At 44.6% G+C, this 23,881-nt stretch overlaps 1 protein-coding gene across 4 annotated transcripts in view; it reads left to right on the top strand.

Annotated features, from left to right (window-relative positions):
- Positions 1 to 23,881, top strand: part of SHROOM4 (shroom family member 4) — a 264,044-nt gene that overhangs the window by 103,291 nt on the left and 136,872 nt on the right. Inside the window, exon 1 of one of the 4 annotated variants that reach the window (XM_070067064.1) lies at positions 9,404 to 9,436. The exons of the other annotated variants lie outside the window; for them this stretch is intronic. Within the exon in view, the coding sequence (XP_069923165.1) occupies positions 9,419 to 9,436 (18 nt within the window). The 5' untranslated portion in view covers positions 9,404 to 9,418. Of the gene's footprint in view, positions 1 to 9,403; positions 9,437 to 23,881 lie in introns of those variants that run through there. 4 annotated transcript variants of the gene reach the window in all.

The following is a 23,881-nucleotide window of genomic DNA, read 5'->3' as shown; positions in this document are numbered from 1 at the left end:
ACTTGCGTCCTGCCTTAGTTCATTTCTGTTGCTATAACTGAATACCACAGGGTGGACAGTGTGTAAAGAATAGAAGGTTTATTCAGCTCACACTTCTGGAGGCTGGGAGGTCCAAGGTCAAGGGGCCACATCTGGTGAAGGCCTTCTCGTTGATGGGGCCTCTGCAGAGTTATGAGACAGTGCAGAGCATCACCTGGTGAAAGGAGCACACACAACAGAGCCCAAATTGTCTTTTAGAACACACTTACTTTTTTTAAGGTTTTATTTATTTATTTGAGAGATAGAGTTAGAGTTACAGAGAGAGGTAGAGAAAGGAAGAGAGAGATCTTCCATCTGCTGGTTTACTCCCCAAATGACCACAATGGCCAGAACTGCACTGATCCGAAGCCAGGAGCCAGTAGCTTCCTCCAGGTCTCCCCCATGCAGGTGCAGGGGCCCAAGGACTTGGGCCATCTTCTACCGCTTTCCTAGGCTATAGCAGAGAGCTGGATTGGAAGTGGAGCAGCCAGGACTTGAACCGGCACCCATATGGGATGTCAGTACTGCAGGAGGCAGCTTTACCCACTATGCCACAGGACCAGCTCCTACATGTACTTTATAAATAGCACATGAACCCTTTAGTCCATGAATTGGTTAACACATTCATGGGGGCAGAGTATTCATGACCTAATAATCACCTCTTCTGTTTCACAGTGAAGACAAAGCTTCAGTATGAGTTTTGGTGGAGACCTCAAGCCATGGCAGGTCTCACTGGACTAAAACCAAAGTGTCATCAGGGCTGCATTCCTTTCTGGAGACTCTAGGGAGAATTCAGTTCCTCGTCTTTTTTGGCTCCTAGTGACTGCCTGTATTCTTTCACTCCTTCTCTTCAGCTCTTCTTTTGTCATCACGTCTCCCTCTGCCCGCAGCCAGAGAAAGGGCTCCACTTTTAATGATTTATGTGATTAGAACTCTCCTCATTTCAAGACACTTAACATACTCACACCAGCAAAGTCCCCTTTTCCCTGTACAGCTGACATATAAACAAGTTTCAGGGATTAGAATGTGGGTATCTTGGAAAGCTATTATCTTTTCACAACAACCAATAGACTAAGAAAAAACATTCAAAAAACTTATAAGCAGCTTGTTTCCCAGAATATAAAAAGCTTTTATGGTCCAAAAATAGTAAGGCAAATAGCTCATTAAAAGTGAGCAAAGAAGAGGTTGGTGTTGTGGCACAGTAGGTTAAACTGCTACTTGTGATGCTGGCATCCCATACTGGAGTGCTGATTCAAGTCCTGGGTGCTCCACTTCTGATCCAGCTCCCTGCTAATGCACCTGGGAAGGCAGATGAAGGTGACTGGAGTGTTTGTGCTCCGCCACCCATGTGGATGAAGTTCCAGGCTCTTGGCTTCAGCCTGACCCAAACCCAACTGTTGAGGAGTGAACCAGCTGATGGAAGATTCTCTCTCTCTCTCCCCCCTCTCTCTCATTCTCTGTCTCTCTCCCCCCTCTCTCTCATTCTCTCTCTTTCTCCCTCATCCTCTTTTACATAAATAAATAATTTTTTTTTTTTGACAGGCAGAGTGGACAGTGAGAGAGAGAGACAGAGAGAAAGGTCTTCCTTTGCCGTTGGTTCACCCTCCAATGGCCGCCGCGGCCAGCGCGCTGCGACCGGCACACCGCGCTGATCCGATGGCAGGAGCCAGGAGCCAGGTGCTTTTCCTGGTCTCCCATGGGGTGCAGGGCCCAAGGACCTGGGCCATCCTCCACTGCACTCCCTGGCCACAGCAGAGGGCTGGCCTGGAAGAGGGGCAACCGGGACAGAATCCGGCGCCCCGACCGGGACTAGAACCCGGTGTGCCGGCGCCGCTAGGCGGAGGATTAGCCTAGTGAGCCGCGGCGCCGGCCCATAAATAAATAATTTTTAAAAAAATCATCAAAGTATTTGAATTGACATCACTCTAAAGAAAATGTATAGAGGGGCTGGCGCTGTGGCTTTATAGGTTAAACTCCAGCCTGCAATGCCGGCATCCCATATGAGCACCAGTTCCAGTCCCGGCTGCTCCACTTCTGATCCAGCTCCCTGCTAATATGCCTGGGAAAGCAGTAAAAGATGGCCCAAGTCCTTGGGCCCTTGTACCCACGTGGGAGACCTGAAGAGGCTCCTGGCTCCTGGCTTCAGGTCAGCCCAGCTCCCGCCATTGCATCATTTGGGGAGTAAACCAGCAGATGGAAGACCTCTTTCTCTGTCTCTCCCTCTCTTTGTCTGTAACTCTACCTCTCAAATAAATAAAAAAAAAAGGAAAATGTATAGGTAGCCAATAGATAGAGGGAATAGAAATGAAATCAAAACAATATGTTATTTGTCACCCACTAAAATGGCTATAATAAAAATGAGAGATGATAACAAGTGTTGTTGAGCATATGAAAAAATTGGAACCCTCATACATGTTGATAAGAATATAAAAGAGTATAGACACTTTATAAAACAAATTGGCAATTCCTTGCCCTGTGACCCAGAAATTCTACTCCTAGACATCTATCCAAAAGAAATGAAAATACTTGTCCATGAAGAAACTTACACAATAGCCAAAATGTAAAAATATTCTGATCATCCATCAACTAGTGAACAGATATGATGTTGTCTATGTGTTCAGTGTGACATACCATTTGGCAATGAAGAGAATTTTGGTCTTAATGCCATGACATAAATGAACCTTGAAAACATTATGCTATGTGAAAGGAGACAGACACAAAAGACCACACATTTTATGACTCCATGTATAGGCAAAGGCAGATCTATAGAGACACAAAGTGATTCGTGGTGGCTTAGGACCAGGTGTGGGAGCATAGACTGTGTACAAGCTCAGATTTTCTTTTGGGGGTCATGGTGTTCTAAAATTAGATTGTGGTGATAGTTGCACAACTTTGTAAATATGCTAAAATCCTTGAATTGCATTTAAAATGGATAACTTTTTATGGTATAGTAATTTTATGGTATATAAATTATATCATTAAAACAATAAAAAAACAATAAATGTCTCCCTTTAGGCTACATACTGACAGACTTCAGCTGATACAAATACACACACACACACATATGCATGTGTGCAATTGGTTTTCAGAAAGTTCATGGAAAATGCATATTATGAAAAAACTGAGCATGGATTTCTTTTTTTATTTAGAAAGCATGTATTTAATAAATATAAATTTCTTAGGTACAGCTTTTGGAATATAGTGGTTCTTCCCATACCTGCCCTCCCACCCCCAGTCCTATCCCATTCTTTATTAAGGTTCATTTTTAATTATCTTTATATACAGAAGATCAACTCTATACTAAGTAAAGATTTCAACAGTTGTACATGGATTTTAAAGTGTTTTGCACCAAAATAAACTTACATTTTAGTTGCATTTTTCCATGAATTTCTCAAAGTACCCTTATACTCACAATTTCAAGGGAAATGATAGAACAATAGAAAGGGAGAAAGAGAGAAAAAAAAACACACTCTCATCCTTTCCCTACAACTGGGATTTCAGGAATGAAGTTGCCTGTAAATAGGAATCTACTGTTCTTTTCTGAGACTGGCACAGACATACACACAAGTAGGGTCTCATCTGAGCTGTATGTCAGAGAAGTCTACCTATATGAAAATGTCAGCCTAGGAGGTATTTTTAAGACCCTCCAATTTGACAGTGCAGGCTTCCCACCAGTGTTGGTGGCTACCTTTACCTGTGCATTTGGTTTATTTTAATTTCCTTGGATAATGGATGGAGTCTACAATTTTGGAATTGTTCTGGGATTCTATAGGAGATGCTGATGACCCCAGCAAAATCTGTTTGGAGTGCTTATTGCAGACAAGCCAAGGGCTGGAGCTGGCCTGAGTGGCAGGGGCCCCTGCCCTTAGGAAAGCTTTTGTCTGACTTCTATACACTCTTAGGAGCTAAGCCCCAGCCCCAGCCCCAGCCCTCAGGGGCCACATTCCCTGGCCTTCCCTGTGCATTTCCATGAGCCCCCACACTGGATTTCCCTACTTTCTCTAAAAACATCTTTTCTGCATTGTTGCAGACTTTGCTTTTCTCTCCTCATCCCTTGACTCAAACAGAAAATAAGCTGCAATCCAGAAAGACACTTTATAGGGAAAAAAGAAAGAGAAGAAATCCCAAAGTCATCCCAAATCTTTAAGCAAACAGTTCTGTAGGATTTGTTGTGAATTGCCATGCAATGCAGGGAATGTGAAACATGTGCTAATCAGGGCCCTTTCTGTTGGGAGCCCACCTGACATCTCTCCCCCCTCTTGAAGCCAGCTGGGCTAGCATAGGCCCAGGGGAGCCACAAAGCCACCAGCTTAGAAAATGGAGACAAATGAGGAGGACCCGAAGGGGGGGAGGGGAACACAAGACTTTGCAACTAGTTTTGAGGCCAAAGCAACACACGGGGGGGAGATGCTGCAAAGCCTAGAATCCCAGCTTTGAGGTGAGCCTGAGGCTGATTTGCAGTGACTTCAGGAGGCAGTATTTTCTGAGCTGAGTCTCCATGTGCTTGGCCACCCTAAGTCTCACCTTGACTATTTGCTATGTTTTCCAGGCCCCATCTCCCTGCAGCAAGTCAGTGCCTCTTCGGAACTGCCTGCCTACATGGCTGTGCCACTGTGCTCTTTCCAAAACAGATCTGATCTTTACTTCTCTTCTAGTTATCTTAGCTCCTTCAGGAGTAAATCCGCAATCCTTACCATGACACATGAGACCCTTTATAATCTGCACTCAGCTGCCTCATGTTGCATCACCTGTCCTCACCGTCAGGCAACCCTACAAAACTGTCATTTTCCTGAGCATTTTCCCCACATCAGTACCTTTGCACCTGCTATTGCTTCAGCCAGGAATGAATGTCTTTTCCTCTTGTTCTCCTGTAGGGTCTATCCCACTCTTCATTTAAGATCAAGTGACTCTGTGAAACCTTAGGCCTGAGGTTTTCTGCTTTCTTCTCCTTGTCAGAGCTCACTGAACCTACTTCCAGAAGGCAGAATGGTGCAATAGGAAGAACCCAGATCATGGAATCAGATAGACTATGTTATAATGGGGAGATGACTTAATCTCTCCATTTTTTTAAATCTATGAAATGGGACTATGAATCCCTACAGGGTAAAAAAGTTGATGTTGGTAAGTGCCAAGTACTGTACCTGGCACATGGTAAGTACTTGGCAATGATGCATGTTGCAAAAGATATTAAAATGATTCCTTCACCTTTGGTTGGGACCCTAAGGAGGAGTTTAATACCACCACCAAGTTGGTAATATTATCTGGGACCAGCTTACCTAATTATCTTCTTGGAGTTCACCTGCCTTTGGCCACCCTCATGTCTGAAATGTGGTTTGCAAGTGTCCTGCTTTCTTGGAAGCAGCCATCAGTTGCCTTCCTTTCACATCCCTTAGAAATCTGTGTGAGCAGGCATGAAAGGGGAGGGATGAATGTTTAGTGCCTCCTTCTTCTCTTCACCATGTCCTAGTGTTGCCCCCGAGCCTCAAAGAGATTGTCTTAAAAACTCTCCCAACCTGGTTTATTTTATTTTATTTTATTTTATTTTATTTTAACAGGCAGAATTAGACAGTGAGAGAGACAGAGAGAGGTCTTCCTTTATCCGTTGGTTTACGCCCCAAGTGGTCACTACAGCTGGTGCGTTGCGGACGGCACACTGTGCTGATCCGAAGCCAGGAGCCAGGTGCTTCTCCTGGTCTCCCATGTGGGTGCAGGGACCAAGCACTTGGGCCATCCTCCACTGCACTCCCGGGCCACAGCAGAGAGCTGGACTGGAAGAGGAGCAACCGGGACAGAACTGGCGCCCCGACTGGGACTAGAACCCGGGGTGCTGGCGCCACAGGTGGAGGATTAGCCTAGTGAGCCGTGGCGCCGGCCCCAACCTGGTCTTATTCCTTCCTGCAATCTTGTCTTTGTCTGCGATTGGGACTTCAGAAATGAAATTGTCCATGAGTAGGAATCTACTGTTCTCAGGTTGAGATGGACGTACATATGAGCCAGCTTCTCATCTGGACTCTATTTCAGAAATGTACACAAAATGTCAAAAATATACCACTTGGAACCAGAGCAATATTTATTTTGAAAAATTAGGGGGAAAACTTTCCTTGCTTCAATTCCTACTGGAATGCACCTTAACTATTTGCTGATGCTGCATTTTGACTGCCTTGAGTTAGTTATCCTCAGGGTCACTGGATGAATGGTGTGTGGATACGTGCATATGCTCACACATACACACATCCATCCACAAACAGATATGTAGAACGCTTTGTGGTGAACTGGGGATAGCAGGCATTCTGATGCCTGCTACTGAGCTTTAATGAATCAAGGCATCTGTGCATTAATAATTGTTCCCTTGTGTGCCCACTCTTGTGCTAGGTGGGGAGAAGAAGAGAAGCAAAGGAACCGGAAGTCATGGATGGAGTAATCAGAACACAACAGGATAGAATAAGGCAGGAGCACACAGAGAGTAAATATTTAAAGGAGAAGAGGGTGAGGTTACTCAGCTGGAGTTCTTAGTGGACACAAGGGGTCTGTCCCCTAGGGACGTAACCAAAAAATCAACCCCAAGCAGGAGTTGGTTAGACAAAAGCTTTATTTACTTTGACAAGTAAGGAGACAGTGGGAAGGCATAGTTATCTAAAGAAACTTCCTTCCTGAGAAGCAGTTTGCTAGGGGTTTTATAGCAAGGAGTAGAGGAGTGTGCAGGTTGCAGAAAATGGGGAGCCAAGAGAGTCCTTTCTGTTTGCAGTTTAAGTCCTCAGGCATTGTATGCTTACAACTCTGATTCAGACTGCTTCGTTGCAGCTTGCAGCCAGGCCTCCTCTGACTACAGTGTTGCAAGATAAGCCTTCCTAGAGCATCCTCTGTACAACAAGTAGCATGAGTAAACAGTTTCAGGTTCTCCACCTCTGTTTCTGTGACTCCCCCTTGCCTAAATCCCAGAGGCAGTGTTACGGTCACCAGGGCAAGTTTCCTGCAGGGGATGATGATACCTTAGCAGGGCCTTGGAGACTCCTGTTGGGGACTGAGTCATCTATGTATTTGAAGCATTTTTAGTGTCTATATTGGAGAGGATAAATATGAGTATTCTCTTAGAAATTGCAATTAGAATGGATAGAATGGGTATGTTTCCAGGAGGTGGGAATGGCAATCAGCTGAACTGTGTCTGCAGGACTATGGGACCAAAGAAGCAGAAGGCATTTTAGTCCTCCTGTCATTATTGACTCATTGAGAGTGACCTTAGACAAGTCCACTCTCTCTGAACCACCACTACATTGGAGCCAAATAGTACCAGCTTTGTTTCTCTCCTGTGACTGCTGTTAAGAGAACTTGTGTGACTGTACTTGGGGAAGTAGAGAGGACTATCCAGAGTACTCACATAAATTGGGATTAGGAAGGCACGTATTTATACTGCAGCTGCTCTCCTACAGCTGGGAATAAGATGACCTCAGTATTTGAATGAATTTTTCTTGGCAAGCCTGTTACCTGACATAATTATAGCCTGCCAGCCACTTGTAGAGTATGTGTATTGAAGCAGGATCTGTCACAAGAGCATAAACCCACTCTCTGTGTGTGTGTGTGTGTGTGTGTGTGTGTGTGTATGTTTAAATTTGCATTAAGTTAGGAGATTGGAGCCATGGGAGTAAAAAGACTGGAGGGATCTTAAGAACAAAGGTGATCTGTAGGGATTGGGGATTTGTGCAAGTATCTTTGGGCCTATTCATAGAAGTGCATGCTCTGTTACCATTGCAGTAATTTAAGTCTTCATTCATCTTCCTTAGTGCTTTGAAAAGCCTTGTGTACTTGTCTTCCTGACTTCATGCTGCCCTAATCCAGTCCATTTTGCACATGGATGCTAAAGAACTTTTAGACACATGGCATTTCTGTGCTCCTGGATGCCCACAAGTTAACTGTCATGCTCATTCACATGACATTGGTGCAGGGCTATAGCCAACTGGTATGCACTTCTTGTGGAATGTTTTGATGCCACCTGCTCCTCTGAGGCCCCCAAGACTCTCCCTGCTCTCTGCTCCCCAAATATGGACCTGGCCACTCAGAGGTCAGTGCCCATCAGAACAATGGGCCTGACAGATACTGTTCCATGCATTGACCTACATCCATGATGCTTTACTGGTGCTGCTGCTGTACTGGCTTTGAACTATTTTGGGGGTTACCTGCACATTCATGATTCATATTATCCCAACCCATCTTTTTGTTTTCATATCTTACTGTCCCCCCATATGTCAACAACATTGAAATTTCCATTTTCCATGTCTAGATTTATACACCTGTCTCTCTCACTCCTTGGGAGCAGGAGTGGTGGATTCCTCATCATTGTGATCCCAAAGTCCAGCTTGGAACACAGCACATAGCGGATACTCAGTACATGTTTGCTGCTCACTACGGAAGATGCTGGTAGATGGAACCATTCTGTTTGCAATATTGTAAACACCTCCAGGGTCCAGACCTGGAGCTGGTACAGGATACTTCTGCTCTTTATTTATGCGTCATAAATGTTATTCACATTCCCAGTGTCCTTGGAAGGGAGGGAAAGAGCAAGTGCTATTTCCATTCTATTATTGGATAAACTGAAAGGTTCCAGGAGTTCAACTCAGCCACACAATGAATGTTTAATAGAACTGAGACATCAAGTCATCTCTCTGGAACTTATCCTTACCCAACAGTGCTAGAAAACCCTTTGGAATTTGGGGGTGAAAGCTGCTGCCCTAAGTGTGAGTTATTGAAGCCTGCTACCTTCTGGGGGAGAGGCTGGCCTGCAGTCTTTCTTTATTGTTTTTTAAAAAGATTTGTTTATTTGAGAGGCAAAGTTACAGAGAGAGAGAGAGAGAGAGAGAGGTCTTCCATCCACTGGTCACTGGTTCACTCCCCAAATGGTCACAATGGCCAGAGCTGGGCCAATCCAAAGCCAGGAGCCAGGAGCTTCTTCCAGGTCTCCCAGCGGGTGCAGAGGCCCAAGGACTTGGGCCATCTTCTACTGCTTTCCCAGGCCATAGCAGAGAGCCGGATTGGAAGTGGAGCAGCCAGGACATGAAGCAGCGCCCTTGTGGGAGGCCAGCATTGCAAGTGGTGGCTTAACTGGCTATGCCACACTGCTGGCCCCTGGCCTGCAGTCATTTCTATGGGGGCCTGAGGATTGTCTGTTCGAAATGATGTAAATATTTTTGTCCTTCTACCTGCAACTGCCAGAGGAGACACTGGCTTGTGGGGTTGAAGTGGAAAACACCTTATATTGCTTCCAATTTCAGTACTACCTCCTGTAGCAACCAATCAACGTGGCCTGTTAAGTGATGGTACTTTCAGTAACAAGTTAACTTTTGTTTCAGGAACCTCTCTAACACCTTTTTTCTAAGATCCATCCTCCTCACCTCAACGAGAATAATCCATGGGAGGGAGCCAAACTGTGAGTATCGTACAGAGGGACAAACTGAGAAGAAGGGCTGAGCCCTGTCTTCAGGAGATTTACTCTTCCTGGGGGAAGCATGCCTCATGCCTCAGGTGTGACTTACGCTGCAAGTAACTGAAACCCGAACTCTAACTGGATGAAACAGCTAGAAAATCCATTCTCTCACTTAACAGGAAATGCAGGGAAAGAGAAGGCTTCAAGATCTGTTTTTTTCTCTGTTCATGAGGACTGTCAGTGGGTACTAGGATGAGTCACTACCTTGTTCTTGTCCAGCTGGAGTGAAAAAGAAATCTAACCAACAGGAAGTCCAGCAAACTACGGGGTGTCAAACTTTCTTAGGGCCATTTTTTATAGATGTGCGGGAACCACACATACTGGAGAACTGTAGGAGAGATTCAGAGTACCCACTGAGTCCTTATTAGTTGTGGCCCTTGAACAAGTCAATTTACTGTTGGGAACCAGTTCCCTTATCTGTTAAGTGGCAACTGTCATATCTAACTTGCTTTTTTCTTTTAAAGATTTATTTATTTATTTGAAGGTCAGAGTGACACAGGAGAGAAGGAGAGGCAGAAAGAGAAAGGGGGAGAGAGAGAGAGAGAGGTCTTCCATCCACTGGTTCACTCCCCAATTGGCAGCAACGGTGGAGTTGTGCCAATCTGAAGCCAGCAGCCAGGAGCTTCCTCCAGGTCTCCCATGCGGGTGCAGTCCTTGGGCCATCTTCTACTGCTTTCTCAGGCTATAGCAGAGAGCTAGATCAGAAGTGGAGCAGCCGGGACTCAAACCGGCTCTCATATGGAATGCTGGTACTGCAGGTGGAAACTTTACCTGCTACACCACAGCGCTGGCCCCCTGACTTGCTTTCTAGCAGCTTGGTGGTAAGGATCATGTGAGATGATGGGAGAATGTTTGGTAAGCCACACGAGGTGCCATATGCCTTGGAGGCCTTTTCATCTTTGAAAACTTGAATGAATTATTTTTAAAATTGACAAGTAAAATTTGTATATATTTATGGTATAAAACAGAAGAATTTGAAATATGCATCTGAGAGCACTTGGAACAATTTGTGGAAAAATGGAATTCAAAGATAAGTTTATTTTAGTGCAAAAAAGTTCTTGAAAAGATATCTTCAAATCCCATAGTTTTTTTTTTTCTTAATACATATTTCCCCTGAGCTTTTTGAAGATACCTTGTATGTTGTGGAATGGCTAACTCAAGCTAATTAGCATATACATTACATCACATACTTAACATTTTTGTGGTAGAACACTTAAAATCCACTCTCTTAGTGATTTTCAAATACACAACACATTGTTGTTTTTTTCTCCCCCTCTCACCATCTGTTGTGGTTAACCCAAACTCACTCCCTAGAGCTTCTAATCAAAAGTCTGAAAAATGAGCCTTTTTTGTAGAACAGGGTCTCAAAATGTCACTGAACAGTGACTCCTCACTGGCAGAACCATGGCCTCTGAAGTCACTTTATGGTTATCAGTAGCATATCCTCTAGAAATAGCAGAAGATGAGACTCCTCTCAGGGCATGGGTGTCAACTTTTTCTGAATAGATCATTTGACTGTAGACGTTCATATATCCATTCATCAAAAGTGGTTGTCCCCCATCCCATGTTGCTATCTCCCCAGACTATAAATGAAAATTATATTTGTGAAGACTTAAAATGCATTTTGAATGGCAACTACTCTTTTAATTTAAAGCAACCTTATTTTTTTCAGTGGTTATTTGTGTTGGCCCAATCATTTCCCTGAACTGTGCCAGGCCCGTTACTGGTGCTGTGAGGATAAGGTGTATAATGTCTGTAGAATCTAATCCATGAATCCAAACTCAGGGTTAGATGTTGAGTCCCAATGACAAAGCCTTGCTTGCCCCTTCTGATTGTAGACACCTTTGCTGCCCAAGGTACTCTGCCTCCTAAAACACCTTAATTATAGCCTGATGGAGTTTGAACCCTAGAAAGTTGCCTGCACTTGGGTGCCCAGTTTCTTGTGCTACAGAGAGCTCTGCTGCTGTTTGGTGGGCTCATAAAGCAACCTCTTGGACAACTTCTCAGACCCCAGCTTCTTCCCTGTAGCAGGCTCTGTGCTTTATTACCTACCTGCCTCTTCTTTTCTTAACATTTATTTTATTTATTCAAAAGGCAGAGTTACAGAGTGGGCAGGGGGAGAGACAGAGAGAAAAGGGTCTTCCGTTTGCTGATTCACTCCCCAAATGGCTACAATGGCTGGGGTTGAAGCCAGGAGCCAGGAGTTTCTTCCAGGTCTCCCACACAGGCGCAGGGGTCCAAACACTTTTGCTGTTTTCCAGGTCATTAGCAAGGAGCTGGATTGGAATTGGAGCTGCCGGGACTTGAACCAGTGTCCATATGGGATTCTGACATTGCAAGCAACATCTTTACCTGCTTCATTACAGTGCCCGCCTTGCCTCCATCTGCTTCTTGACTTGCTTCCTCAGGCCCAAATTTTGACAGTGCTTTCTGGGGCACACAGCAAGCCTCTCCATTGACCAGGACTAGCTAGGGGGCTCAAAAAAACCCCGAAGAGCCACTGCATGGGAGCCTAGGCTTGGCCTTGAGAAACAGAACGTTTCACCTCTCTCAAACCAGTCACTAAATGATAGGATCTGCATTAAGCGGAAGCATGTTGCTGGGATCCTTTCAGAAAATAAATGGAAAAGGAGATCAATAAGGAATGAGTGTGCTTCCCAAATGGCAGGATCCTGTTTTTATTGGGCATCATCCCAGATCTGGAAAGGATGCCAGAACTATTGGAGAAGGTGGCCAGGGTAGGCTTTTGGCAGAGCAGTTAACACAATACGTGAAACACCCACATCTCGTATCAGACTGCCTGGGTTCAAGTCCTGGCTCCTCTCCCCATTTTAACTTTCTGACACTGTGCAACCTGAGAGGCAGTGAGTGATGGCTCAAGTAGTTGGGTCCCCACCACCCGTGTGAGAGACGCAGGGTAAATTTCAGTTCCTGGCTTTGGCCTGGTCTGGCCCCAGCTGTTGTGAACATATGGGGATAGAATCAGCAGATGGAAGATTTCGCTGTCTCAGAGCCTTTCATATATATATATATATATATAGAGAGAGAGAGAGAGAGAGAGAGAGAGATAAAACAAATGGATGTGTGCAGAACTATCTTAGACAACAGTCCTGTGCCATTTTTTATATTAAATTTTGCTTTATATTCCCTTTTAAAGGTTTCTAGTTTTTGTTTGTTTCCAAAGAACATTTGGATTGAATGTGAGGTAGTGAGGTGAAACATTTGAGCACTAGTCACACACCATTATCTAAAGTCTTGGCCCAAGCTGCAAACAATTCCCAAGAAACAAAAATGCTCAGCAGTCAAGCTGAGGCTGACACAAAAGGACTTCAAAAAGTTCATGGACACTGCATGAAGTTAAAAATTTTGCATCGAAAGAATCATTTTTAAATTTCCCTTTCCATGAACTGTTTGAAGTACCCTCATATACTCAACACTTAGATTTCTTTTAACATTCTACTATACTTGTTTTATCGCATATCCATCTATTGATTCCCTCTATCCATCTGTCAATGCCTATTACCTTCTGAAACACTTTAAGTAAATTGAAAGGAGCCGGCGCTGTGGTGCAGAGAGTTAAGCCGCCACCCGCAGTGCTGGCATCCCATATGGGTGCTGGTTCGAGTCCTGGCTGCTCCACTTCTGATCCAACTCTCTGCTATGGCCTGGGAAAGCAGTGGAAGATGACTCAAGTGCTTGGGTCCCTGCACCCACCAGGAAGAAGCTCCTGGTTCCTGGCTTTGGATCAGCCCATGTCCTATTATTGTGGCCATTTGGGGAGTGAACCAGCAGATGGAAGCTCTCTCTGTCTCTTTGCCTCTGCCTCTCTGTAACTCTGCCTTTCAAATAAATAACTATTTTAAAAGTAAACTGAGGCCATCAGTGTAGGTCCCCATAGAAATTTCTTCATAGGTATCACTTACTAGAGGTAAATGTTTGTCTACAGTTCTTCTCTTGAGGTATAATTTACAGACAATGAAATACCGAAATCTTAAGTATGCTATTGGATGAGTTTTGACACACCACGCACCTGCATTTACCAAATCCCAATATATAGAATGTTACCACCACTCCAGAAATTTCTTTCATGACGTAGTTGACCTAACTGAACCAGCAGGTCTGCTGGCAGCCAGAACTGAGTGCTAAACTGGGCTGATGTGTTGAGATTGCTTTTCCCTTCATTGGCTAATTCTCAGGGGAGCTCCAAGATTTGTTGCTCAGTGCCCTTCACTTTGATAAATTTCACCTGGAGGCCTTTCTGCTCCTTTTAGGCAAACAGTTTGTGAAAGGTTGCCTGTCGATTATAGCAGTTAGCGTTATCAGCTTAAACTGAGGAGAAACAATGACTAATTGTTTTATTTTATTGTAACTTAATGTTATCAAGGGCTAGGGCTTATCATTAAGTGGCTGTGCTTTTCAGCAGGGGACTCTTTCATCTGTGTTTGTTTAAAAGTAAAGCTAAGGCTGCTAAAGGTACAATGTGCCTGGCTCGGTCCTCAGAGTGAACTCTGCTCAGTTGGGAATCAGACTGAGGCTAAGGCCTGAAATATGCACAGAACACTCAAAGGAGTGAGTGTGTGCCTGAGTACCACTTAGATGAGAAACCTTAAGGGCCTTTGGGCCCACTTGTAAAAGGCTCCTTGGAGCCCACATTGAGTTACCCCCTTGAAATCCAGGCATCAAGTACAACTATCCCTCGGCACCCGAGGCGGGGTTATTCTAGGACCCAACACTGATACTAAAATGTTCTAATGCTCATGTTCTTGATATAAAATGGTGGACTGCTTCTCAGCCTTGTGGCTAAGATCAAGCATGTAAAATGGTGACATAGTTGCGTATAACCTGCACACATCCTCCCAGATACTTTATTTTTAATATATATTTTATTTATTACATTTTATATGATAGAGTGAGAAAGAGAATCTTCCATCTGCTGGTTCACTCCCCTAATGGCTGCAACAGCCAGGCCTGGGTCTCCCACCTGAGTGGCGGAACCCATGTACTTGGGCCAACATCTGTTGCCTCCCAGGCGTATTAGCAAGAAGCTGGATCAGGAGTAGAGGCCTGGGCCACTGTGGTATAGTAGGTAAAGACGCCGCCTGCGGTGCCAGCATCCCATAGGTGCGCCGTTCGTGAGTCAGCTGCTCCACTTCCGCTCCAGCTCTCTGTTATGGCCTGGGAAAGCAGCAGAGGATGCACTCACATGGGAGACCTGGAAGAAGCTCCTGGCTCCTGACTTCGCCCATTTGGGATGGCGTTGGTGGCAATGCAGGCTGCAGCTTTACCCACCACCCACAGCGCTGCCCCCCCTAATTTACATTTCTAAGAAGCTGCTAGAAAATGCTGATGTTGTTCCAGGTAAGGAGTGGATCAGTGAAGCAATCACTGAGCAGCCTCCTTTGTACCAGACCATATCTCTTCCCATCTGTAACCTCTGGCATTATTTTTGATTGAGAGGGGGTAGATGTGCTCCTGAACTCCTGTTCCATTTGAGAGTGGGGGCCAGGGGACAAGAGAAGATATGTAGCCTACTTTTTTTTTTCTCAAATCTGCACAAGTTGGAATTTCAGTTTGTTCTGGGCTTATTATGACCCTGCCTTCCAGAGTCCCAGCTGGGAAAGAGCCCCGCCTCCAAACCACATGGCATAGTTTTCATTACCTCCCTCCTGTGTTGGGACCCTCCGAAAGAGATAATATGTCGCCATGGAGGCCACACATCCCCGATTTCCTGGGATAGCTCTGATTTCACATATTCTACCCTCTTGTCTCCATAAATATAATTGTCAGACCATGTCCTGGTTCCGAAAATATTGTTCCCATATGCATGGCCTAGAGGCTCTGGGGAGCCAAAACCCAAGTCTTTCTTTCCTGGGATTGTGAGGGCCAGCGCAAAAGCTTGGCTCAGGCGAGACCTAGAGAGTTGGGGTGAAGCTAAACATTTGAGATCAGCAGCAAGCTGCTTGTTGTTTCTTTCTTTGCTTCAGTGATCCCTGTTGTAGATTGCAGAATGTTGCAAATTAGTGATTCTGAGAGCTGGGAGGGCCAGCATTGGACCTCTAGCTGCTTCTCTTTCCTCCTTCCCCCATCCTCTGGATGGACCACACAGAAATAGCCGAGACAGAAGAGCCACTCCAAAGAAGGAAATTCCATAACCTTCACTGACCGACCACTCAGTCTAATATTTACCTACTTTCCCTGGCAGGAAGTTCTTCCTTCTTGTTAACATCAGTCCCTCTCCTTGCAATCACAATTGCTTTTCCCTTGCTCTGCTTTTAATCAAAATTGAGAACAGCTGGTCCTCACCCTCCACATTCTTTCTGTGCTTCAAAGTCCTGTTGAACCATCCTTCCTGGGTGCAGGTTTCACCATGCTTGGGGCTTCTTTATCCTTCCTGCATGGATCTGACTTGTTTGCCACGAGGAAGCAGCTGAGGCAGCCTGAGCGAACCGTGCAGTGAAGCTGGAAGCTTTATGGCTTGTGCTAATGGGCATGCTAAATGTTTAGTGGAGAGACTATTTTCGAGCACGCAATTGTGAACAATTTAAAGTGGACTGTACATGGAACCCATTTCCTCTCCTGGCTCCCCCAACAGGGCCTCCTCTTAGCAGCTGAAATGAGTTAGTGGCAATCAGCGCAGAGTAGGAATCCTGTGGTTTCTGCCCTTCCCTCCCGCTGGTTCTATGGCAGCTAGTCTCTTAAAATGAGCTCTCTCCCTAGCAGAGCCAGTAAATGCGACTTTGGAATCAGCCAGACAAAGTGGGCGAGGAGTCACCAGGAGATGCGGGTGCTGAAGCACCCCTGGGGGTTTTGGGAGAGGTGTGGGATGGGTAGGAGGAAAGAAATTGGGCTCTGAATGTTTGCTACCCACAGAACACTCACACCTCAGAGCAGTATATGCCTGTTTTGCAAGTCTGAGGTGGACTTTTCTGGCCTTTGTTTGTACTCTTGGCCTTTTTCCACTGTCCCCACCTGTGTGAAAGAGATTGCCAGCATTCATTTGTGGCAGAATCCCGCCCAGGGCCAGTTGGGTTCCTCAGAGACTCACTCAAAGGTAACTCACCACGCAGTGGGATTCTCTTTGTCAGGAGAGTGACCTAGCTTTGCAGGGAGGCCTTCCTGAATTGCCTGGGTGGTGCAGGAGGGCAGGGCCAGGGCCCTTGCTGATCAGCCTGAATTAGATCTAGCCGATGGCACTGCAGAGGAAAGGGATAGGACCACCTGCTACTTGTCCTGTCCTCACTGTTCCTCCTTTTGAATCAGATCTTGTCATAGATGTTAGCCAGGCCGTTTGGCTCAGCAAAGCTACAGGAGCACTTAATATACCTGCCCCTAAAGAAGGAGGAAGAGGAAGAGAGAAAAAAAGGAAAGGCAAGCTTTGGCATTTGTATGAGAGTGTCGCTGAAGGCTTCCTCACTGATACACTCAAGACTTAGACAGGAACAGAAATTATATTGGGGTGGGGGTGGGGAGAGCAGTTTGATTGAAGCATTAGTTGTCTTGGCCCTGGGCCAAGGCAGATTGCCAGAGAACCATTAAACTCTGTGTAATTCCATATAATTCACAGCGGCCACAGGTAATCTGAATCAGACCTGACAAAGCTTCCCCATCACTTATTGTCCATTAGTGCTGAATGCACACTACGGATCTTTAGACTTTTTCTTGTAGCTCTATCATGGTCGCTGTATTTTCAAAATCCCAAATCAAGAAAGCTGGCTTGACGAAAGACTTTTTTTTCTTAATTTGTGATTTTGTTTATATGAAAAGCCTCACAAAGGTATACAGACTGAATCACAAAGGTGTAAGATATGAAACCCACTGAACCAGTGGTCTTTCAGGAAGGAATGATAGTCATGAGAGATTGGGTCAGGATGAAGTCTCATTTAGTCTTGGGGAGGGCCCCTCCCCCTCCCCAAACATACACCTTTTCAGGGATCTGAGGAAACTGGTTAACTAAACACTCAATCAAATTACAATCTGCTTTATGCCCATCGTCTGGATTTGCTCTTAGAATTTTCGGGGCTAGTAGACTGAAAGGGCCTGTTGTAACGCCTGCACACAGGAAGGGGGAGTGGAAGTTCCTTTGAATTCCCGGATGCTGGGAGTAGTTAAATCTCCCAGTGTTCATGGTCTGTTTGTGAGGGCTGGTGTGTGTTTTAAATTAACTTCCTAAGGCTGAGAATGTTAAGGAAAAAAAAAGTAAGGAGAATCATATCTAGATACAAGGTGGTATTGTCATGCATCTAAGTTTCCTTAAAGGCTTCATTCCTCCCACCAAATTAAGAGTCTAACAGTTACTTCTGGGTACCTTGTGATAAATGGGGGGTATTTAGCTCAAAGGATAACTATTCTGGGATATTCTGAGCCAATAAGTACAATGTCTTTGAAAAGCTTGAACTGCCTCTTTAGCAAGAACTCTTTGTGTGGCTAAAGATCATGAATAGCTTATATCTATGGAAAACAAAAAGCTTTTTTCACAACCTCCCAGAAAAAAAATTATATATATCTCAAAACTGATAGGTGCTCTATCTTGGGCAAATCGTGCAACATGGTTGGACCTCAGTTATGTTAAAATAATATTACTAGTTCTGAATTAGGCAAACCAATGGGGTGATATCTTGGAAAGGCTTTCTAATTTTAATTTCAACAAATAGCCATTGAGCTCCATTTGTTTCCCTAGATGCCAATGTTAGAGCTGTAAAAAAAGTACTTGACTGTCTCCCTCATATGGTGTAAGAATCCTGATACAAAGTAAACATCTGCAGAAATAAAAGAAAATATAAAATGGTAATGAATTCTCAGAGAAAATGAAATGGGTAACGACATGGAGACTGATGCTGAGACGGGGCAAGAGAGGAGGAATATTTCTATCAATGATCAGACAAAGACTTCTTTGAAGTCTGAGCTACCATCTGAATGATGAACAGAGCTACAGTACAAGGATCTAGAAGAATGTTTTCAGCCACAGAAACAGCAAGTGCAGAAGTCCTGAAGTAGGGATGGGCTTGACCTCTGTGAAGATCAACAAGCTCCATATGACTGCAGTGTGTGTGTGTGTGTGTGTGTGTGTGTTGAGGGGGAGTGGCAAGTGAGGCAAAAAGGGCACACATGGGCCGGCGCCACGACTCAACAGGCTAATCCTCCGCCTGGCGGCGCCGGCACACCAGGTTCTAGTCCCGGTCGGGGCGCCGGATTCTGTCCCGGTTGCCCCTCTTCCAGGCCAGCTCTCTGCTGTGGCCCGGGAGTGCAATGGAGGATGGCCCAAGTCCTTGGGCCCTGCACCCCATGGGAGACCAGGAGAAGCACCTGGCTCCTGCCTTCGGATCAGCGAGGTGCGGCCATTGGAGGGTGAACCAACAGCAAAGGAAGACCTTTCTCTCTGTCTCTCTCTCACTGTCCACTCTGGCTGTCAAAAAAACAAATAAATAAATAAATAAAAAATAAAAAAAAAATAAATAAAAAAGGGCACACATGGCCAGGTCATGTAGAGCTTCTGATCTGCTACTATTTACAGTAGAAGAATCATTCTTTGGTCTGGCATTTAATTAGGGGGTAGAAGTGGACAGAAGAGTTTAACAATAGAGGTGCTTGAAGTAGGCCATAGGAAAGTCGGAGGGCAGGGAATGGTAGGGAAGGGCTGGGGAAGAGGGGAAAGGGATGAGAGTGGAAAAGGAAAATGTGTACACAGGAAGGGTGGTTAGAGAGGGTTGGAAAAAGTTTGGAGGGAGGCCAGAGTGTACTGGAGTGAGCTTGGCTGCACGAGTGCCCTGAGTACCAAGGTTGGCAGGGAAGAAGGGGGGAAAGGCTCTACCCTTGTGTTTAAGATTAGAGACATGGGCGTGATCAGGGACAGAGCTAAAAATCTGCTTCTCTTTTCATTCTGCCTTAACTTCAAAAACAAGTCTGATACCAGAGAGAATGGCTTCTGCACGGCTTGACCTTTATTGAGTCCCCAAATCTTGAACTTAAACGCCCATCATTTCCTCTTTCATTCTTATCTCCAGCTAATCCTGGCATTGCAGAAGGGGGCGGGGGCGGGGGCTGGGAATGATCCCTGATGTCAGAGTCTCTGCCCACCACTAACATACATCAACGACAGAGTGTGTTTTCTCTCTCCCACTCTCTTGTCAATCATGGAAACTTGGTGTTGTTTTCCTTTATTCGACACGTTTTGCTGAGGGGGAAAGGGAGGGTGGGTGATTTGTCAGGCAGAGCGAGAGCAGGATGCTTGAAACAGTAGTGATGGCTCACTTGTTGCCCGTGTCACAACACTAACTGAAAGCAGCAGCAAGTGTGCCACGTTAATGTCAAGGTCAGTAAGGGTTTTTGTTGTTATTGCCTTTGCAACATACACATCGGCCTCTGCAGGTGATTTCTGTGGGAGCTGTTGGCTTTGGTGGCAGTCATTCAGAAAGACGGGAGGAAGCTAAACACCTCTGCTGCTTCTTCATTTCTCACCGGTCAGAGAGCTAAGTGAAAACCAGAAATTAAATCACTGCTGGAGACAGGGGCCCGGGAAGACGCAGGCAATATTTTTTTTCTTTTTTTTTTAAAGATTTTATTTATCTGAAAAGTAGAGTTGCAGACAGAGAGAGGGAGAGACAGACAGAGAGAGAGAGAGAGAGAGAGAGAATCTTCCATCCCTGGTTCATTCCCCAAATGGCCACAACAACAGGACCTGCACCGATCTGAAGGCAGGAGCCAGGAGCTTCTTCCAGGTCTCCCACGTGGATGCAGGGGCCTAAGGACTTGGGCCATCTTCTACTGCTTTCCCAGGCCACAGCAGAGAGCTGGATCAGAAGTGGAGCAGCTGGGACTCCAACCAGTGCCCATATGGGATGCTGGTACCGCAGGTGGAGGCTTAGCCCAGTATGCCACAGTGCTGGTGCCCCACAAACAATGTTCTAAGAGTGAGATGCAGGTGCTCAGTTCTGAAAAATAGAAAGCAACTGCCCTCTCCCATCATACACATCTGGTGTCGGACATATGGGTGCTTAGGAAGCTGGACAAGTGATTTGCTGAGAGCTAGAGCTAGAGCAGGCCTAGTTGTTTCTAGAGGCAGCCGTTTTTGTCCTTCTCCTGAAGGGTGGGCAGTCTCACTTGGTCCTTTTCCAGTCAGAAATGACTAATGTTGAATATGTGTACTCTTTAGAAACTGTCTCTGGCTTTTTGCATAATGGGTTATAAATAAATGACTTCAGGGAACCAGCAATGAGTAATTGAGTGACCCTGGCTTTGGGATGGCTTGGGTTCCAGATAGTTAAACACATCTCTTGGGCTGGAAGCCTGTATCTAACACATTCAAACCCAGCTGGTAGGTTAAAAAAAAACATTTTTGATCACCTTGAAGAATAGTTTTCACATCGACAATAGATTGATCCTGAAGAAAAAAAAAAGATTATATTAATCCAAGTAGTATTACCTCCATTTCTCTCTAGTAATCTAGTAGAATTTAACATGCATTCTTCTCTTAATTCGGGCATTATGCACAGTTCATAAATGCCAGTGAGTTGATATACCCTCTTTGCAGTGTTATGCTGGATGGTATGTAAGAGACAGTTTTTTTTTTCAGCTTCCTGGGCTCGCCTGCTAGATTTGCACATCCCGCTCTCTTAATGCTGGAGGGAACTTGTGAACTTCCTGGTTTGTTCTAGACTTTTAGCCCTATAAAAAAGAGCATAATGTGATTGGAGAGAGTGAGTTCTGTTGCTTACAACGGCTTCTAGGAGTCAGGAACATAGCCTAGCACTCTGTCAGATCCTTCTCTCCAGCTTCTTCCACTTCTGTCCTCCCTGAACTCTCTCCAGCACATCACTGTGCTAAGTCCTTTGATCACGTGTACCACTGAAAGTCCTACCTTACTGGACAACCAAGAAGCATGGGTGAGCCAATAAAGAGCAGTAATGATGTCTGTGGAAAAACTGGTTGTGGTGCATGTTGGCAACTCTGGGGACCATAAGAAAAAGACATAGCTGAGATAGACAAGAGCAACAACAGTAGACAACAGATTGACTCCATTTTTAGTAATACATTAAGATAGAAAATTGTTGATTTACAAAAGAAAGACTCCATTGTTATCGGATAAAAGATAAGAAAATGAAGTATTGGTCTTCAGTTTTATTTCCTACTGAAATCATCCACTTTGGGGAGGAGTAGATAAATTGTGTCTCAAAGCAAAGAAGAACAGTGGGCACATTCATTGATTGTGGCTCTACTGTGGAGGCTTGCCTTTTATGAGAAATGGTTTGCCTTTATTAAAACTATAAGTGTGTGAAAATAGTACTTGAGCTTTGGTTTCTACCTCAGAATTATAAGCAGTATAGTCTAAAGGTCTTTATTATTTTTTTCAATTAAGAAATAACTTACATACAATAAAAGGTACAAATTTCAGTGACTTTTTAAAAGATTTATTTATTTATTTATTTGAAAGGCAGAGTTGCAGAGAGTCAGAGGCAGAGAGAAAGAGAGAGAGAGAGGAGAGGGAGAGAGAGAGAGAGAACGGTCTTCCATTCAATGGTTCACTCCCCTGATGGCTGCAGTGGCCAGAGTTGTGCCGATCCGAGGCCAGGAGCCAGGAGTGTCTTCTGGGTCTCCCATGCAGATGGAGGGGCCCAAGGACTTGGGCTGTCCTTCATTGCTTTCCCAGGCTATAGCAGAGAGCTGGATTGGAAGTAGAGCAGCTGGGAGTAGAACCGGCGCCCATATGGGATGTCAGCACTGTAAGCTGCGGCTTTACCAGCTACGCCACAGCGCTGGCCCCTCAATGACTTTTTTAGGCTTACATATTCCCATGTAATCAGAAACCAGTTGAACATGCAAAACATTTCCAGCATCCTCGGTTATCACCACAGGTTAGTTTTGTCTGTTCGGACCTTGATATTAATGGAAATCATACACTATGTACTATTTTCGTTTGACCTCTCCTATTCAACATAGTATTTATGAGACATTCGCTTTAATGCCGGTATTGAGGTATTGATTGTTTGTTCTTCTTTATTGCTGTATCATATGACCTTTTGTGTGTATGCATGCATTTTTTAAAATACTTATTTATTTATTTGAAAAGCAGAGTTACAAAGAGGCAGAGGCGGGGGGGGGGTCTTCCATCCACTGGTTCACTCCCCAGATGGCCACAATGGCCTGAGCTGTGCCAATATCTGAAGCTAGGAGCCAGGAGCTTCGGGCATCTTCCACTGCTTTCCAAGGCCGTAGCAGAGAGCTGGATAGGAAGTGGAGCAGCCGGGGCTGGAACTAGTGCCCATATGGGATGCCAGCACTTCAGGCACTACAGCACCGGCCCCAATATGCATAAATTTTCAAAATTAACCTTTTAAAAATATTTGAAAGGCAGAGCAAGAAAGAGATATCTCCCATCTTCTGGTTCATCCCCCAAATGCCTGCAATAGCTGCGGCTCGGCTAGGTCAAAGTTGGGAACTGAGAACTCATTCCAGATCTCCCACATGGGTGGTAGGGGCCCACCTACTGTTAGCTCCTGGGGTGCACATTAGCAGAAAGCTAGACTTGGGAACAGAGCTGGGACTCAAACCCAGGGGCTCCAATTTTGAATGTGGGCATTTCAAAGGCATTTTAACAGCTAGGGCAAACATCCACCCTGTATGTGTCTTAATGTACAGTTGGGTTCTTCGTAGTTTTGTCTGCCATGAACAAACACATTTTTTATGAACATATACAATTCTTCTTTTGGGTATCCCTAGGTGTGGACTTGCTGGATCTGAGAGTGAGTATAACAGATTTCCACAGTGGTCGTACGGTTTTACATTGCTGCCAGCAATCTAGAAAATTTAAATTGCTATACATTCTTACCAATACTTAGTATTTTCAGGTTTTTTTTTTTTTTAATTTTGGATGTTCTGGTGGATATGCCCTGATATTTTGTTGTGATTTTCAATTGCATTGCTTTGGTGAAAAATTATATTAAGCACCTGTTCATATACTTATGGGACATTTGGCTGTCTTCTTCCATAGAATGTTTATTCAAGTCTTCTGCCAATTGTTAATTGACTGTCTTTTTCTTACTGAATTGTAGTTTTAAAAAATATCTTGGATAGACATTCTTTGTCATGTATAAGCATTATAAATATTTTTTCTCAGCCCATGGGTTCCCTTTTTATGGTAATAACTTTGCTGGAGATTTTTTTATTTTGATGAAATCCAATATATGACTTTTTCTTTCATGGTTACTGCTTTTTTGCATCCTGCCCAAGATATCTTTGCCCACCTGAAGGTTGCAAAGATATGCTCTGATGTTTTCCTCTAAAACTTCATGGTTTTATTCCTCTCATTTCATTCAGGTCTATGATCTGGGTATTTTAAAAATTATTTTTCATTTCTTTAAAAGATTTATTTACTTATTTGAAAGGCAGAGAGAG

This window comes from Oryctolagus cuniculus, chromosome X (genome assembly GCF_964237555.1).
Source record: "Oryctolagus cuniculus chromosome X, mOryCun1.1, whole genome shotgun sequence".
Taxonomy (NCBI): Eukaryota; Metazoa; Chordata; class Mammalia; order Lagomorpha; family Leporidae; genus Oryctolagus; species Oryctolagus cuniculus.
This window is presented reverse-complemented; position numbering and strand designations above follow the sequence as displayed.